Genomic DNA, 19,880 nt, shown 5'->3' on the forward strand with positions numbered 1-19,880 from the left:
AATTTAGTAAAGTTGCAGGATACAAAATCAACTTACAAATATCAGTAGTGTTTCTCTATATGCCAATAGTGAACTATCTGAAAAAGAAATCAAGAAACCAATTCCATTTATAGTAGCTACAAAAAAATTAGAAATAAACTTAACCAAGGAGGTGAATTATCCTCACAATGGAAACTATAAAACATTGATGAAAGATGTTGAAGAAGACACAACTAAATGGAAGGATATCGCATGTGCATGGATTAGATTATTGTTAAAATGTCCATATTACCCAAAGTGATGTACAGATTTAATGCAAGCCCTATCAAAATATCAACGACATTCTTCACAGAAATAGAAAAAAAATTCTTAAAATTCATATAGCAATACAAAAGACCCCAGATAGCCAAAGCAATCCTGAGCAAAAAGAACACAGCTGGAGGCATCACCCTACCTGATTTCAAAATACACTACCAAAGCGATAGTAACCAAAACAGCATGGTACAGGCATAAAAATAGACACTTAAATCAATTGTAACAGAATAGAGAACCCAAAAATAAATTTATACATTTATAGCTAACTGATTTTCAAAAGTTGCCAAGTACATACATTAGAGAAAGGACGGTCTCCTCAATAAATAGTGCTGGGAAATTTGGATGTCCATATGCAGAAGAAGGAAACTAAACCCCAATTTCTCACCATATACAAAAATCAACTCTAAATTGATTAAATACTTAAATATAAGATTCAAAACTATGAAACTATTAGAAGAAAACATAGGGAAAATGCTTCATGAAAATGGACTGGGCGAGGACTTTTTGGATAAGACCTCAAAAGCACAGGCAACAAAACCAAAAATAGACAAATGGGATTACATCAAACGAAAAATTTTCTGCATAGCAAAAGACATAATACAATGAAGAGACGACCTACATAAAGAGAGAAAGTATTTGCAAACTATACATTTGACAAAAGGTTAATATGCAGAATACATAAGGAATTTAAGCAACTCAGAAGCAAAACAAATAAAAAACCAAAAAACAGTCTGATTTTAAAAATGAGCAAAAGACCTGAATGGACATTTCTCAAAAGAAGATACATAAATGACCAACAGATATATGGAAGAATGCTCAATATCACCAATCATCAGAGAAATGCAAATCAAAACCACAATATCACCTCACCCCAGTTAAAATGGCTATTATAAAAAAGACAAAAAATAACAAATGGTGGCAAAGATGCAGAGAAAAGGGAACTCTTATATACTATTTGTAGGAATGTAAGTTAGCATAACATTATAGAAAAACAGTATGAAGATTCTTAAAAAATTAAAAAAATATATATATATATACTATATAATTTAGCAGTCCCACTACTGGATATATCTCCAAAGAAGATGAAATCAGTATGTTGAAGAGACATCTCCACATCCGTGTTTACCACAGCACTATTCACAATAGCCAAGATATGGATCAACCTAAATACGCATCTACAGATGAATAAAGAAAATGTGATATATATATATATATGTGTGTGTGTGTGTATATATGTGTGTGTATATATATATATACACACACAGACACGTACGTACATACATATACAATGGAATACTATTCAGCTATAAAACAGAATGAAATCTTGTCATTTTTGGCAACATAGGTGAACCTGGAGAACATTATGTTAAGTGAAATAAGCCAGGCACAGAAAGACAAATACTACATGATCTTACCATATATGGAAGCTAAAAAAGTTAATTTCATAGAAGAGAGTAGAATAGTAAATACCAGAGGGTGGGGAAGGTAGGAAAGTGAGGAGATTGGGAGAAGTTAGTCAAAAGTTGTAGTTAGATAGGAAGAATTCTATTACACAGTAGCATAATTGTAGCAAATAACAATGTAGTGTATACTTCAAGACAGCTAGAAGAAAAGGTTTAGTGTTATCACCACAAAGAAATTATAAATGTTTAGAGTGATGGATATGGTAATTATCTCAATTTGATCATTACACTACGTATACATGTGTCAAAAAATCACATTGTACCTCATAAATATGTACAATTATATTTAAATTATAAATTAAAAATAAAAATGGTTAAAATGATAAATTTTATGTTACATGTTCTTCAACACAATAAAAAATTAAAAGGAAAGGATATGTGCTCTACAGGCAGACAACTTAGGGTAGGATATTAGCAATATTAGTTTATACGTGACTGGCCATGCATGGTGGCTCATGCTTATAATCTCAGCACTTTGAGAGGTCAAGGCAGGAGGACTGCTTGAGCCTAGGAGTGCAAGACCAGCCTGGGCAACATAGTGAGACCCCATCTCTATAAAAAATGAAAAAAGGCAGCTGGGTGTAGTGGCTCATGCCTGCAATCCCAGCACTGTGGGAGGCCAAGGCAGGCAGATCACCTGAGGTCAGGAGTTCAAGACCAGCCTGGCCAACATGGCGGAAACCTTGCCTCTACTAAAAAATACAAAAATTAGCCAGTCGTGGTGGAGTGTGCCTGTAATCCCAGCTACTCAGGAGGCTGAGGCAGGAGAATCGCTTGAACCTGGGAGGTGGGAGTTGCAGTGAGCCGAGATCGCGCCATTGCGCTACAGCCTGGGCAACAGAGCAAGACTCTGACTCAGAAAAAAAAATAATAATAATAAAGAAAAAGAAAAGGAAAGAAAAGAAAAAAGGGCCAAGTGTGGTGGCTCACGCCTGTAATCCCAGCACTTTAAGAGGCCAAAGTGGGTGGATCACTTGAGGCCAGGAGTTCAAGACAAGCCTGGCCAACATGGTGAAACCCCATCTCTACTAAAAATACAAAAATTAGCCGGGTGTGGTGCCACGCACCTGTAGTCCCAGCTACTGGGGAGGCTGAGGCACGAGAATTGCTCGAATCCATGAGGTGGAGGCTGCGGTGAGCCAAGATTGCGCCACTGCACTCTAGCCTGGGCAACAGAGCAAGACTCTGTCTCCAAAAAATGAAAAAAGAAAACAAATTTCTATGTGACTTTGAACAAGTTACTTACTCTAAGCCTAAATTTCCTGATGTTTAAAATGACAATGCCACTTCCATCAGGTTTGTCCTATGGCACAAAAATCGATACGGTAAATATTAGTTCCTGCCCTTCTCTCATCTAAATTGCCTTCGAGGCTCATGCCATTGTGTTAAATGCCTTCAGTTGTGAGAAATCTTTAGTCTTTAATTATGGATTGGAAAATATAATCAACTAAAAGTGTGCAAGCTAAGTTTAGTGAATAAATGATGGATAGTTTTTAGCCTAAAAGACATTTTGCAGAAAGAACCCTATGAGTCTGAGCTACACCATGATCATATCACTATTAATTTACTTTTTGGAAAAATTCTCACAGAAGTTCTCAACATTTTTCAAATTATTGTAGGCTAAAATGATTGTTTGTCCTGGTTAATTCTGCCTGCACTGCATGCCCCTGACATGCACACAATTCTAGAATATTAAAATTGTCCACTGCAGTCTTTGGTAACTTGATTTTTGGATGATATGAGACACATGTTTTATTAGATGTTACTATTTCTTCAAAAAATATGATTTTGTCATATTAGAACTATATGTGCCTAAAACAATCCCTTATTCTGGGTTCTTAGAAACCGCAAGAATAACAAATCATTGGTATAGGGTCATACTTTATAGTATCTTTATAATGCGCTCAGGATAATATCCTAAATTTCCATCTGATTTTCTCCTGTCACAATATAAGTGCATGCCCTCTTGTCCTAGAGTCTGTTAATAACAGAATAAGTACAACTACAATTTTGAAGTCTGGCGTCTGAGGATAGTTATTAAATCATCCTTCATCCTTGCCTTCTCCAAGTTAAATAATCTAAATTCCTTTGCTTATTCTTAATATGTTCTATATTTTTCAAAGCCCAAATCATTATATGCAATATTAGGAAAATAACTATTACATACTTTACAAAGATAATGAAGAACAAATATAGAGTTAAAATTACAGCTATGTAAAAATAGCAATATGACAGATATAATACAATTATGAATAATAAATGGAGACCCAGAAAAACTGTCATTCATATATTAATTCTACAGCATGATTCTACTTCTGGCATTCTAGAGTACAATAATCCTTACCAGGGGACTTTCCTTGTTGTGAGTTGCTTCTGTGCTCTCTGTATCTGGCTGGAGTGGCTAAACCTGTGTCTTTACTAGGCTTGCTAGCAGGCCCCATTTCTGAAATGAGGAATCCCATCTCTTCTGAAGGCAAGATATTCTCATGTGAATTGGTCTCGCATTTTATATTGGCATCCACCTAAAATATTAAACTCATTCATTATTTGAAATTTCCTCCAAATATCTGCTAAAAGTTAAGATATTTTATCAGAGGAGTTCTATTATAGGAACATGAGCCAACAAACAAGCTTATAAGGCTTTTCATTCTTATAAATGATACTATACCTTTCTCCTTACACAAACTATTAAAATGTATATGGAGCTAAAACATTTACTTATGATCAGAGGAATATCTACCATGAAGCTTGTTGATTTTTTTTTAACTTAGAAAAGTACAGTTTTTTTTTTTGTTTGTTTTAAGGCAGGGTCTCACATTGTTGTCCAGGCGGGAGTACAGTGGTACAATCATAGCTCACTGTAACCTCGAGCTCCTGGGCTCAAGTGATCCTCCTGAGTAGCTAGGACTACAGGTACTAGCTAATTTTTTAAAAGTTTTTTTGTAGGCCAGGCGCGGTGGCTCACAGCTGTAATCCCAGCACTTTGGGAGGCCGAGGCAGGTGGATCACAAGGTCAGGAGTTCTCAACCAGCCTGGCCAACATGGTGAAACCCCCGTCTCTACTAAAAATACAAAAAATTAGCCGGGCGTGGTAGCAGGTGCCTGTAATCCCAGCTATTCCGGAGGCTGAGGCAGGAGAATCGCTTGAACCCAGGAGGTGGAGGTTGCAGTGAGCCGAGACTGTACCACTGCACACCAGCCTGGGCAACAGAGTGAGACTACATCTCAAAAAAAAAAAAAAAAGTTTTTTTGTAGAGACAGGGTCTCGCTATGTTGCCCAGGCTGGTAACTCCTGGTCTCAGGGGATCTTCCCACCTGGGCCTCCCAAAGCACTGGGATTACAGACGTGAGCCACCACACCTGACCAAAAGTAAGATAGTTTCACCATGATTGGTTAAAACCATCTTTTTTCTCTGTAGAATATGTTCTATCAGACTTCCTCTCCTGTTGGAATGGCCATAGGCATGATCCTGTTAGATGGTTTCAGTGGGATGTGGATACTTTATTTTACTAATTTTGTATTCTTTCTCTTAAAGAGGCCCTCAAAATTGCATAAGCTTCAGCCCCTATAAAATCTATATCTGCCCTGTTTATAAAATACAAATTTCTTTCTTTGAGACAGGGTCTCATTCTGTTGCCCAGGCTGGAGTGTAGTGGTGTGATCACGGCTCACTGCAGCCTTGACCTCCCAGGCTCAAGCTATCCTCGCACCTCAGCCTCCCAAGTACCTAGGACACAGGTGTGTGCCACCACACCAAGCTAATTTTTAAAATGTTTTTGTAGGAATAGAGTCTCACTATGTTGCCCAGGCCGGTCTGGACTTCCTGGGTTCAAACAATCCTCCCACCTCAGCTTCCAGAGGTTCTAGAATTACAGGCACAAGCTATTGTGCCTAGCCTAAGTTTCTTTCTTAGAGTTCCTAAATTTTCTTTGGAATGTAAATCCCTTTGTCAAGTTGACCAACTTCTGAAACACTCTATTTCTTTATGAATTTAATTTAAAATAAAATTATATAATGAAATAAAGTTAAAAGTTTAAAACACAGCTTTATATACGTGTGTGTGTATATATATACATATGTATACACATATATACGTATATATATACACACATATATATATATACACACACACACACATATATATATATATACACACATATATACTTTTTTTTTTTGAGACGGAGTCTCGCTCTGTCGCCCAGGCTGGAGTGCAGTGGCACGATCTCAGCTCGCTGCAAGCTCCACCTCCTGGGTTCATGCCATTCTCCTGCCTCAGCCTCCCAAGTAGCTGGGACTACAGGCACCTGCCACCACACCCGGCTAATTTTTTGTATTTTTGTAGAGACAGGGTTTCGCCGTGTTAGCCAGGATGGTCTTGATCTCCTGACCTCGTGATCCATCCGCCTTGGCCTCCCAAAGTGCTGGGATTATAGGCGTGAGCCACTGTGCCTGGCCAAGATATATTTGTTAATGAAAAAGTTACTGTGTACTAGTGCAGTTTTAAGATCTGAAATATTTCAGATGTGACTATGAAGGAACAAAGACAAATTCTGTGTTCTACAAATATATTTAAAACATAATGGGGCCAGGTGCAGTGGCTCACGCCTGTAATCCCAGCACTTTGGGAGGCCTAGGTGGGCGGATCACCTTAGGTCAGGAGTTCAACACCAGCCAACATGGTGAAACCCTGTCTCTACTAAAAATACGAAAAAGTAGCCGGCCTGGTGGCACACACCTGTAATCCTGGTTACTCAGGAGGCTGAGGCAGAAGGATTCCTTGAACCCAGGAGGTGGAGGTTGCAGTGAGCCAAGATTGCATTACTGCACTCCAGCCTGAGCAACAGAGCGAGACTCCATCTCAAAACAACAACAACAACAAACCATAATGGGCCTATATTTTGTCTACTGAATTTACAATATTATCTTAACACAATATACTAGATCTCGACAGTCAGGCTAAAAAAAAAAGAGGTGATATAAATTTAAGACATTTGGATCTAAAAATAGAGCTTAAAAAGGCTGCAAAAAACAAAAAATGCCAAAAGTTATCTTGGGACTTTCTAACAATGAAGAGAGTTTCAGTCCTATTAAAGAAAACATCCAAAATGGAAAAAATATATATACACATATCAGGCTGAGATCAAGAAAAAAATTAAAAGTAGGAAAAAATACTTAATTCATACAAAAAAAGATTTTAATTTGGGGCCAAGCACAGTGGCTTATGCCTGTAATCCCAGCACTGTGGGAGGCCAAGGCAGGTGGATCACCTGAGGTCAGGAGTTCAAGACCAGCCTGGTCAACATGGTGGAATCCCGTCTCTACTAAAAATACAAAAATTAGCTGGGCATGGTGGCACGCCTGTAATCCCAGTTACTTGGGAGGCTGAGGCAGGAGAATCGTTTGAACCCAGGAGGTGGAGGCTGCAGTGAGCTGAGATTGCGCCACTGCACTCCAGCCTAGGTGACAGAGAGAGACTCCAAAAAATTCTTTTTAATTTGGATTTTTTTGGTATTATTTTAAGAGGTACAGGTACAGTTTTGTTACATGGATATACTGCATAGTGGTGAAGTCTGGGCTTTGAGTGAATAGTGTACAGTGTACCCACTAAGTAATTTCTCATCTCTGTTCCCCCTCCCACTCTCCCACCCTTCCATGTCACCAGTGTCTATTATTCCACATTGTATGTCCAGTGTGTACACATTATTTAGCTTCCTCTTATAAAATGAGAACGTGCTATTTGACTTTGTTTCTGTGGATGTACTTTTGATGAATTATTCTTACTAATTATTCAGAATTAAAGTTTATTCATTTTCTTGTAATAAACTAGTGGCAATAAAGGAATTGGCCTTTACCTTCTGCTTTAGGAGTGCAGATATTAGTAAGGAAATTCAAACACAGTATGCTCACAAGTTACAGTTCAATGATGCTGTAATAAAGTTAGAAAAGACTTCCAACCATCTCCTTACCTCCATGCTACAAATGGCTAGGGAAGTCATCATAGTATCTGTCAAATAAACCATCCCTCCTGGGTAATAGAATTATCGGCCAGGCATATCTAATCTATCCAAATTAAGATAGGAAGCAAAAACTCAAGGGATGTTTATAACATGAAAATAAGCTTCATACCATAGTGCTCAATTAGACAACCTCTCTTTAGAGGTTGACTTCAGACCATGCATAATATAGTGAGACGATGCTTAAGGGTTAAGGTGACTTCTTTCTGAATCTTTTGTGCAGAACCACTGGGACATGATCCTCCTGGAAACCATAATGAACTGGTATTAAACCCAAATAAAATCTGAACAAACTCTCCACTAGAATAGTCTTTAGCAGAAGTACTAGGTACTTTGAGCTTTATTAGCATTTTTTTCTTTGCCCCCTTACCTGGTGTGTGCTGAATGGTGGCCCTTCCTGCACAAATACTACTGAAGATGGAGATGGATTATGATTTAGGTGCTCCTTCAGTTCGACATGAGCTAGCTGGATGGCTGCAGCTTCCTGTACTGTGCTATTTTCAACAGGCTGAGCTGTGTGGATGGTATAGATGTACTCAGGTGACTGTGGTAGAGAGCAGGCAACTGCTTGTTCTGTTCCAACCACAGAAGACATAATATCTGAGCCTACAGGAGTAAGTGGCTCCAGCTGGCTAGCCTGACTTGCAGAACATGGATTGCTGTTGTTAGAATTAGCCAGAATGTGTTGGCCTCCATAAGACTGAGATGTTGGGCACTGATTCTCAACAGGCTCCACCTTTACCATCTCCAATTTAGGGGAGGAATGCAACTCATCTACTATCTGAAAGACAGCCTCTAGGTTTACTTCCGCCTTTTTATTTTCATCAGTAGTACTGCAGGGCCAATTGGAAGTCAAAAATTCAACTGGATAGGAGGACTGCATTGAAGGATTCTGGGAAAAGAAAAAATATAACTGTTTTGATAGAAAATCAAATATGAGATTAAGGAGGAAAGCTACAGTATTTAGGCTGATGAGTGCTAAACATAAATAGATTAAACTTAAAGATCACTAAGAAAACCTAGACACTAATCTACTTTTCAGCAAGAGTAGCTTCAAATCTACTGTCAGCATTTACTTAGTATACACTACATGTCAACCACTCTGCTAGGTTTAATACTCCAATGGGTCAAAAATTCTTAGGGTTAAACTATACAAAATCAAAAGCTATAGTACCTAAATACCTATTTGCTGATAAAGCATCTATACACCAAATTCTTCCATAAAGGCTGACAGACAAAAACTTAATTTGTATCTATCACATACTGTTTTAGGAATGCAGTAAGGAAATTTCAAACACAGGATGCTCACAAGTCTACTGATCCTTCTACAGATTCAGGGAGCGGTACTAATATTCTGTTCCAAATAATATGGGGAAAAATTGATGGAATATCAAATGTCCTTTATTTCCTGGGATTATTTATTTTTAATAACAAAGCAATAGACTAAAATGGCTGTTGCTTTTAGATTTTCATCTTTAAGATATATTCTCTTATATATACTGCTTTGCAGAGAGTAGGCACTTAATACATGTTTGGTGATAAAGATCTGTGAACATAAAATACAGAAGAATGATTAAATAAAACATGTAATGAATTGATGTTGCACAATGAAGAGCTTCATACAGAGTAGGCATTCAATAAATGTTTGCTGATTATATCAGATTATAAGCCTAAAATACAGAAGAGTTATGATTAAAGAAAGTATGCAGTGAGTTGATGTTGCTAAACACAATCATTAACAAAGATTGTCAAAGATTTTCAGAAGGCCACTAATGCCAAATAATGTAAATTCAAATGATATAAGCACTAAGTGACTATAGCCAATAGCACATTTATTGAGTTATTACTATGTGCCAAGCACATGCAAAGTGCTTTATATAGATTTCATCCAACCTTCAAAAGAGCCCTGTGAAATGTGATAATCCCCATTTCAAAAGATAAAACTGAGGTCCAGAAACTTCCTAATTTACCCAAAGTTACAATGAAATAACTGATAGAGCCAGGTTTCAAGCCTAGGTTTGCCGTACTCAAGAGCTCTTGCTCTTAAACATTGCGGTGTACTGACTGTGCACGCACACTCTCACCCATACCTACAGTCCAACTAAACCAACTGCATTTATTTTCAGGATGGAATCTGAAACACTTTCCCACTTTTCTATTCAAAATTTTGTGTGTGCTTATTGCTATTTTCCTATGATGAACACGTATTGTCTTCTTTTTTTAATTTTTTGTTTTGTTTTTGAGACGGAGCTTCACTTTTGTCACCCAGGCTGGAGTGCAATGGCACGATCTTGGCTCACTGCAACCTCCGCCTCCCAGGTTCAGGCGATTCTCCTGCCTCAGCCTCCTGAGTAGCTGGGATTACAAGCGCCCACCACCATGCCCAGCTAATTTTTGTACTTTTAGTAGAGACAGGGTTTCACCATGTTGGCCAGGCTGGTCTTAAACTCCTGAACTCAAGTGATCCACCCATGTCAGCCTCCCAAAGTGGTGCTGGGATTACAGGCGTGAGCCACCATGCCTGGCAGATTTTTTTTTTTTTTTGAGACAGGGTCTCACTGTGTTGCACAGGCTGGAATACAGTGGCACAATCACAGCTCACTATAGCCTCAAACTCTTCAAACTCCTCAAGGTGGGGGGATCGCTTGATCCTCCCACCTCAGCCTCCCAAGCTAGGATGAAAGGTGCATGCACCACTACACCCAACTAACCCACCTTTTCTCTCTCCCTCCCTCCCTCCCTTCCTTCCTTCTTCCTTCCTTCCTTTCTTTCTTTATTTTTTTTTTAAGAGATAGGGTCTCACTCACTATGTTACCCAGGCTCATCTCAATTTCCTGGCCTCAAACAATCCTCCCACCATGGCCTCCCAAAGAGCTGGGATTATAAGGCATGACCCACCATACATGGCCATATATTGTCTCTATAACAAGAAAAGGTCTTTATAAAAATGTTTTATTTAGCACACAACATAATCAAGATATAAACACTATCATAGTATCTCCAGCATGATCCAGAGAAGAGAATGCCTGGACCCACAAACAAGAGCATCTAACTGTGGGATAGGTATGTCCCTCCAGTGAAGATGAATGGGCTGGGATATCATGCTTGATCATATCAGCCATGAAAAGTGGCCAGCTAAGTCCCCTTGATCTCATTCTATACTCTTCAAACAACAACCTGATTATAATTTGACTTCCTATGTAGATTTTCTCCAAAAAAAAAAAAAAAAAAAAAGGAATGTTCTTTTGAGTACCCTAATGCCACTAGTAAGATATTCTCTTAAGAACTGAGACTATCTTGAAACTATCTTGGCTAGATGATTATCCAAGGCAAACACACAATTCCAATCTTTGGCAGTTATAGCATAAAAATACAAAGCATGGAATTTAAAAGTATCCTTAAAATAGCTATATAAAACATTTAACTCCAAGCAAGTTTCTCCTAAGAAATAATGAGAAGATATTTGAAGTAAAAGTTGAGCATCCTTAATCCAAAATTCTAAAATCTCAAATACTCCAAAACCTGAAACTTTTTGAGTGCTGGCATGACACCACAAGTGGAAAATTTCAGCACAAAAGCACTTAACACAAACTTTGTTTCATGAACAAAGTTACTAAAAAGATTGTATGAAATTACCTTTAAACTATGTGTATAAGGTATATATGAAACATAATTAGATTTTATGTTTAGACTCGGGTCATATCCCCAAGATATCTCATTATGTTTTTGGAAATATTCCAAAATCTGAAAAAATCCAAAATCTGAAACACTCCTGGTCCCAAGCATTTTGACTACGGGATACTGAACCGTTATAGTGTTTACAACATAGGGGCTATGGATGAAGGGGGCCACCACTTAAATTTCTCATTTTTGACATTAAAAAGAAAAGTCTAATTATCTGTATCATCTTGGAAGAATCTGTCATTTGGTGACTTATATACTTGTAGCGTTTATCTGGTATTCATTTTACCTTGGAAAAATCCAGAACAGCACTGTTTAAAATAACTTTCCGCAATGATGGGAATATTCTAGATCTGTGCTGTATAATTCAGTACCCATAAGCCATATGAAACTACTGAGCACTCAAAATGTGTCTACTTTAAGTATGGAATAATTTTTAAATCAATTTAATTTTAATTTAAATAACCATATGAGACTATTGAGTACTTGAAATGTGACTAGTATAACTGAAGAATTTTTAAATTTCATTTAATTTTAATTAGCTTAAATAGCCACATGTGGCTAGTGGCTACTATATTGAACAGTTCTGGCCTAGAAGAATTCTGAGATATTATTTATATTAATTCTCTTTTTTTTTTTTTTAAGAATTGAGAAAACAAAGCCCATTAATCCACAGCTTACTTCTGGTTACTCATTAATATAAAATTACACTTGGAAATTTTGCAAGATCGATAAAATTGCACATGAAGCGCGGGGCATGGCCACAGTTGCAAGAATCTTACCTGGAAGTAGTTGCAGTGTGCATAGGAAGAGGCAGTGGGAGTGACACAACTACTTAGAGCATCCATGTGGGTAGGAGAACAGCACTGTAGCACAGCTGGAACAAATTCAAACACAGAAAGCCATCAACCACAATACATTTCTATAGCATTCAAGGAGCTCCCCTCTTTCAACATGGAAAGAAATCCAAATTTGAAGAATTTCCTTTGTATGTCTAACAAAATATTTAGTCCAATTAGGTGGTGTTATTTATTGAGAACAACACAGTAACAAAATAATTTAAAGGTCTTTAAAAGGGTCATGTCTAATGTCTATTTTTATAAATGATTTCTTTAATACCTAAGCATTTTGTTACCTTTTTAACCAAACATATATTCTTATTGAAAGTAATTTCATTTTATTGAAAATAGAGGAATATATTGAAATTCCAAAATAAGTATTTCAATCATTTCAACAGTAAAAACTATTTGGAGGGTGGAGTGTTTTAAAAGAGTAAAATAACTATGAAATATTCTCCAAATGTTCAACCATTAAACAATGCATCCAGTAGAAATGTATACAAAAATGTTTTAATAATTTAGGCAAGTGGTTAGGAATGCAGATCATAGAGCCAGACTGCCTGGTTTTGGAGCCCAGCTCCACCAGCCTGGGTTTACAGCCCAGTGTAAATTTGAGCATGGTTAATCTCTGTGTACCTCGGTTTCTGCATCCTATTAAAATAGAGATAATAACAGAATAATAGAACCTACCAAATATGGTGGTTGTTGTGATATAAATGAGCTAATATCCATAAAGAACTTAGAAAAGTACTGGTACACAGTAAGCAAACAATAAGTGTTAGCTGCTATTATTTTAACTGAAGAAACACATTTTCAAAACTTTCCCTTTATAGTCAGGACACTGTGAAAAAATTGAACTGTTGGTACTAGCAAAGTTACTTACAGATGCAGTCTTAATAATAGGTTGAGTCTGCTTTTTTGTAGAGACTCTCCACTATAAGTGAGAATCAGTTATTAATATCACAACTGTGGATTAAACAGAGGATGATGTATATTGAGCACCTACCCTGTTCCAGGCACAGTAGTAAATGCTTTACATATATTGCCTTTACAAAACAAGTAAACTAAAGCTCATTAATATTAAGTAATTTGCCAAAAGTCACAAAGCTGGAAGTGACAGAGTCAGTAATTAAACTCCAAAGCACACGCTCTTTGATATGCCACAATACAGCGAGGCGTGGTGGCTCACTCCTGTAGTCCCGGCAATTTGGGAGGCTGAGGCAGGTGAATCCCTTCAGCCCAGGAGTTTGAGACCAGCCTCGGCAACACAGTGAAACCCCATCTCTACAAAAAATACAAAAATCACCCAGGCTTGGTGGCACATGTTTGTAGTCCCAGCTACTCAGGAGGCTCAGGTGGGAGGATCACACGAGCCTAGGAGGTAGAGGCTGCAGTGAGCCATGATTGTGCCACTGCACTCCAGCCTGGGTGACAGAGTAAGACTCTATGTACAAAAAAAATTTATATATATATATATATATAAAATATATATTATATATATTATATATATATTATATATATATATTATATTTTTTTTTTTTTTTTTTTTTTTTTTTTTTTTTTTTTTTTATATTATATATATATATATACTCACAATAATTCCCTAAGCTAAACCCTCTTCCTGAAATGTAACATTTGTAGTTTTACTAGAATTCTACTTGCCGAATATCTTTAAAGGTGTCTTTATCAATAAGGTGGCAACTCTCCCTTTTTATGTCCACATTTTTCATGTTTTGAGTGTGCTAATAAAATTACTAATCTCATTATTTAATCTTTAAAGGTAAATTGACCTAAGAATTTTTAAAAAATAACCGAAATGCTTCCCTATTTCTCCATGACTATTGATTTTTAAAACATCAGAAGTTCATGAAGATATACTAGAAATAAATATTTTCTCTTTGAGAAAATAAAGGTTATTTTTTGGATGACTTTTTTTTTAACAATTTCAGTGACTTTAAAAGGCCATATATTACTAAGATTGCCTCATAAAATTCAAGCTGTTATCATTTCCAATACAGGTTAGCTGAACAGGTTCTTAGATTTGATCCTTTGAAGGTTATTCAAATATATATTGTAAATGTTTCGGATTTGAATTTGATTTCCCAAAGTATCTGACAGCACAAATATCCCAGAAAATAAATTGAATCCAAATAACTAAACACCAAGCAGGATCTGTGGAGCTTGCCAAAACTCGGGAAGGGAAAAAAAAAAAAAAAGTTTTTTCCCCTAGAGTTATAGCAGCTAAGGAAAATCTAGCCACCTAGCGGTAGAGAAAGACTTGGGAGCTGCAGGTCCATTCCATCGGGGTACCAAAAAGCTGTGTTTCATTACAGATAAATCAATAAAAGGTATTAGCTTTATTGTTTGGAAGTTTCTGACTCCATTGGTTACACATTTTGAATAGGTGTAAAAATGTACTTTAAAATAAATTTCTCAGAGAAATAAACTACAATATATAACAGAGAATATGTTAATATATTTTTGATAGCTTGATAGCTGAGTTAGTAACTCAGGAAACAGCAAAAAAGTAAATGTTCTTTAAAGTATCCAGTAACAAATGGAAAGTAAAACAGAACCTGTATGAAGAAAATGAGGACTTGAATAGATTGTACTCCAAAAAGATTCCTCAGTGGCTATTCCTTACCACTGTAGTCCTATTTTGTATAGTCAACAAAATAGAACAAAGTAAAGTAAGTTTACTGAATATGAAAACCTAGGCATAGAAATTTGACTATGTGCCTAGTATATGAAAAAATAAGCTACTGTGCATTATGAAAGCACTGACATTTATAAAACTTAGTTTATCACTATGTCCTAAGATACATTCATCTGCACAAAGAACTTTCAGTGTCTTCCTGAAGGCAGTGTTCAGTTGAGGCATTAAATTCCATGTAGAAAGAAAAACCGAAAATAATTAAAAGAATTCCATTTCAGATATAAATATAGGCATTAATGACATTTTCAAAAAATTTCTAAGTAATTAAAAAAATGTTAAGCCAGAGTTACTAAAAATTATTGCTCCCGCTATAGGTGAGGCAAACAAGTTAATATACTTTATCCTATGGAAGTGATTCAAATATAGAATTAAAATATTTTGAATTTGAATCCACTCCAGAATAGTATAATGTCAACAGTGAGAAAATACCCAATAATATAAATGCTCAAAAGAAAAAACATCATAATAGTATATTTAATTTCAAGATAAGTTCTTATAGCAACTAGAACCCCAGTATCTCCTCATTTATGGTGAGGTAAAGAAAAGGTCTTCTGAGTTTATACCCCAAAGTGAAAGCAGGCATTTGAAAAGATATCTGTACACCCATGTTCAACATAGCAAAATTTACAACAGCCAAAAGATGGAAGCAACTCAGTATCGATCAACAGATGAGTGGATGAACAAAACGTGTTACACATATACAATGGAATATTATCCAGCCTTTAAAAGGAAGAAAATTCTGACACATACTACAATATAGATGAATCTTAAAGACATTAAGTGAAATAAGCCAGTCACAAAAGGACAAATATTATACGATTCCTCATGTAAGCTTCCTAGAAAAGTCAAATTCATAAAAACAAAAAATGAATTAGAGATTACTAGGGGTTGGGGGAAACTATTGCTTAACGGGTACCAAGTTTCATTTGGGTGATGAAAAGTTTTGGAAACAATGGTGAGGGTTGCCTAATATTGTGAATGTAAGTAGTGTCAATGAATTGTTTATATATATAGATATATATATATTTTTTTGAGACAGAGTCTCGCTGTCGCCCAGGCTGGAGTGCAGTGGGGTGATCTCGGCTCACTGCAGGCTCTGCCCCCCTGGGTTCACGCCATTCTCCTGCCTCAGCCTCCCGAGTAGCTGGGACTACAGGCGCCCGCCACCTCGCCTGGCTAATTTTTTGTATTTTTAGTAGAGACGGGGTTTCACTGTGTTAGCCAGGATGGTCTCGATCTCCTGACGTCGTGATCTGCCCACCTCGGCCTCCCAAAGTGCTGGGATTACAGGCGTGAGCCACCGCGCCCGGGCCCAATGAATTGTATCTTTAAAAATGGTTAAGGTGGTAAATTTGGATGGGTGCAGTGGCTCACATCTGTAATCCCAGCACTTTGGGAGGCCAAGGCAGGCGGATCACGAGGTCAGGAGTTCGAGACCAGCCTGACCAACATGGTGAAACCCCATCACTACTAAAAATACACAAATTAGCCGGGTGTGGTGGCACACACCTGTAGCCCCAGCTACTCGGGAGGCTGAGGCAGGAGAATCACTTGAACCCGGGAGGCGGAGGTTGCAGTCAGCCGATATCGCACCACTGCACTCCAGCCTAGGTGACAGAGTGAGACTCTGTCTCAAAAAAAAAGATGGTAAATTTATATATTAAATGTATGATTCCACTTATATGAGATATTTAGAATAGTCAAACTCATAGAGACAGAAAATAGAACAGTGGTTGCTAGGGACAACCTCTCCACCTCAGGGACAGGTTGGCATTCTCTAATGAGGAGTTAGTGGTTAGCAGGTACAGAGTTTCGGTTGGGGAAGATGAAAAAGTTCTGGAGATAGACAGTGGTGATGGTGAATGTACTTAATGCTGCAAAACAGCACCCTGAAAAATAGTTAAAGTGGTTAAGTTTTATGTTATGTATTTTTTTTTCACAATTTTTTAGAAAGGTAAATATGATTGTATTTTTGCTTAGTTTCTCCTGGCAGAGGAGAGAGAGAGCTTCCTGGTGCTAAGTGCCTCTTTTCCATAAGCACAAAATCAAGTATTTTCAGAGAAGCAATACAGACTGCCTGAGAACAGGAGTAACAGCACCAAAAAGCTCTTATAATTCTATATTCTATATTTATGTACATTAATGTAGGATTAGAAGCCTAAAGATCACACCTATAGAATTTAAATGTACTTTAAAACAATAATCAGTAACTCTTTTTGCCCAAGGGCCAATTCAGAAAAATCTTAAATGATAGGAGATACATATATATACACCCATATATATACACACATATACATATGTTTTTAACCTAGAACTGCATGCCAAAATGGATAGATATTTTCTTTTTCTTTTTCTTTCCTTTTCTTTCTTTTTTTTGAGACACAATCTTGCTCTGCTGCCCAGGCTGGTCTCGAACTCCTGGCTTCAAGCAATCCTCTTGCCTTTCGGCCTCTGAAGGTGCTGGGCTACAGGCATGAGCCACCATTCCTGGCCAGATATATATTTTCTAATAAAAATTAAAAATACCACGTGTACCTTGGGGGAAAGCATATATTCTTATAAATTCTGTTATTTAGCCTTTAAAGTGTTAATATCTAGGCTTATTTACTTTTTTGAGACAGGGTCTTGATCTGTTGCCCAGGCTGGAGTGCAGTGGCGCCATCTCAGCTCACTGCAGCCTCGGCCTCCTGGGTTCAAGTGATTGTCCTGCCTCAGCCTCCCAAGTAGCTGGGACTACAGGTGTGCGCCACCATGCCTGGCTAATTTTTTTTGGATTTTTAGTAGAGATGGGGTTTCACCATGTTGGCCAGGCTGGTCTCAAACTCCTGACCTCAAGTGATCTGCCTGCCTTAGCCTCCCAACGTGCTGGAAGTACACTGTGCCCAGCCTTCTAGGACCATTTAAAAGACAGCTGTTGGACAGGTACAGTAGCTCATGCCTGTAATCCCAGCAACTCAGGAGGCTAAGCAGGGGGATCACTTGAGGCCAAGAGCTTGAGAACAGTCTGGGCAACAAAGCAAGACCCTAGCTGTACCAAAAAAAAAAAAAGTGTTTTAATTAGCTGGGCATGGTGGTGTGTGCCTGTAGTCCTAGCTACTTGGGAAGCTGAAGTGGGAGGATAGCTTGAGCCCAGGAGTTCAGGCTGCAGTGAACTATGATCATGCCACTGCACTCCAGTCTGGTGAGAAAGTGAGACCTTGTCTCTTAAAAAATAATAAAAATAAAAATAAACACAGCTTTTAAAACACTTGATCCTTTACATGTAAATAGTGTTTAAATTTTACAAAGCCTATTCACATATATTAATTTATTTAATTCCTCACTCAAACTATTAAGGCCACTTCATAGAAAGGGAAATGAGGCCACATAACATGATATAATCCACTGAAGTTCATATCCAATGACTAACTGCAAACCTGGGACTAGAACTAGTTCATTCCATTCAATAAATTATTTACTCAGGGCCCATTACAGCAAGCACTATGCTAGGTGTAGGGGGATACAGAAATGAATTAGAGGCAGCCCCACTCCCCAGAGCCCCCAGGCTGAACCTCCCACTCTAGCAATTGGAGTACATTCTCTCTACTTGGACAGGGTGAGTCAATAACCCAGAGCAATCCCAATGCCACCAGCAGCATACAAAGGTAGATTCCCCTACCAATTGCTCTTGTCCACCCTATCTGGGAAGAACTAACTCTGAGGAAGAGATATACCAGAAAAAATGATCTCAAAAGAAAAACAAAGCTAAAAAACAAAAGATCCTCTTCATGAGAGGCAGGCAGACAGGCAGGGGGGCAGGCGAGCACAGTGGCCAAAAGAACAGACTCTTGAGTCAGATTGGATTTGTTTCCAAGCCCACAGCTTCCTAGCTGTGCCTCAGTTTCCTCATCTATAAAATGAGGATAATTACACTATTTTATAAAAGTATTATAAGGATTAAATGAGTGAATATTTAAAGAGTACTAAGAACGCTGCCTGGTCATAGTTATTACTATATAAGTATGTGTTAATAAAAAAAGAGATGAAGGGCAGCTACAAATTTACTAATCACTGCCTTGAGTTTAAAACTTTGAAAAAAAGGCAAAGTTGATTTTGAGTCTATTCAGCATTAAAGAAAAACAATTCTCAATATAGGATTATATATATAAAGATGAATATTCTTAATGTATGTTCAAATATATAGTGGAGAATAAGTAAAATTAAAAGGTTTAAAATGAAGTTCTTCATAAAAGAGGAAAATTAAATTACAGTTGCAGGCCAAAAATAACATCAGAGGAAAAATTGAATTCTAGATAAGGCAAGAATAAAAAGAGTCAACTAATGCTGGATCTACAAAATTTTGCCTTTGAAGAAGTGGTAAGAATGGAAAACTGACACTTCAAGGGAGGAACAACAAATATAAAAAATGACTCCAGTCTGCTTCTAACGTGAGAAAGAAAAAAAAATGATTCCAATGAGTCATTTTATGAGTTAGTCTGATGGCAACTTTTTAGTTTCAATGTTTGACTTTACTAGATAAATTAATAATTTATGAAATATTATAATATTCAAAATTTACTGGTTATATTATTTGAAGATCAGATCCAAGTTTATTTTTATAACACAACTTTTTTTCTTTTTTTTTTTTTTGAGACAAGGTCTTGCTCTGCAATGGCACAATCACGGATCACTGCAGCCTCAAACTCCCAAGCTCAAGCAATCTTCCCACCTCAGCCCCCAAGTAGCTGGGACTACAGGTGCTGCCACCATACCCAGCTAATTTTTCTATTTTTAGTAGAGACTGGGTTTCACCATGTTGGCCAGGCTGGTCTGGAACTCCTGGCCTTAAGTGACCCACCTGCCTCGTGAGAATGATACTCTATTTAATTTTGG

General features: G+C 37.3%; 1 protein-coding gene across 1 annotated transcript in view; it reads right to left on the reverse strand.

The window, feature by feature from the left end:
* The window catches only part of HSF5 (heat shock transcription factor 5), a 67,342-nt gene that overhangs the window by 32,349 nt on the left and 15,113 nt on the right, over positions 1-19,880 (reverse strand). The window contains exons 3-5 of the mRNA XM_012503329.2: positions 12,236-12,330; positions 8,143-8,664; positions 4,102-4,279 (exon numbers count right to left, since the gene is read on the reverse strand). Coding sequence (XP_012358783.1) covers positions 4,102-4,279; positions 8,143-8,664; positions 12,236-12,330 — 795 coding nt within the window. The remainder of the gene's footprint in view (positions 1-4,101; positions 4,280-8,142; positions 8,665-12,235; positions 12,331-19,880) is intronic.

The sequence above is a fragment of the Nomascus leucogenys genome, chromosome 14 (assembly GCF_006542625.1).
Source record: "Nomascus leucogenys isolate Asia chromosome 14, Asia_NLE_v1, whole genome shotgun sequence".
Lineage (NCBI taxonomy): Eukaryota > Metazoa > Chordata > Mammalia > Primates > Hylobatidae > Nomascus > Nomascus leucogenys.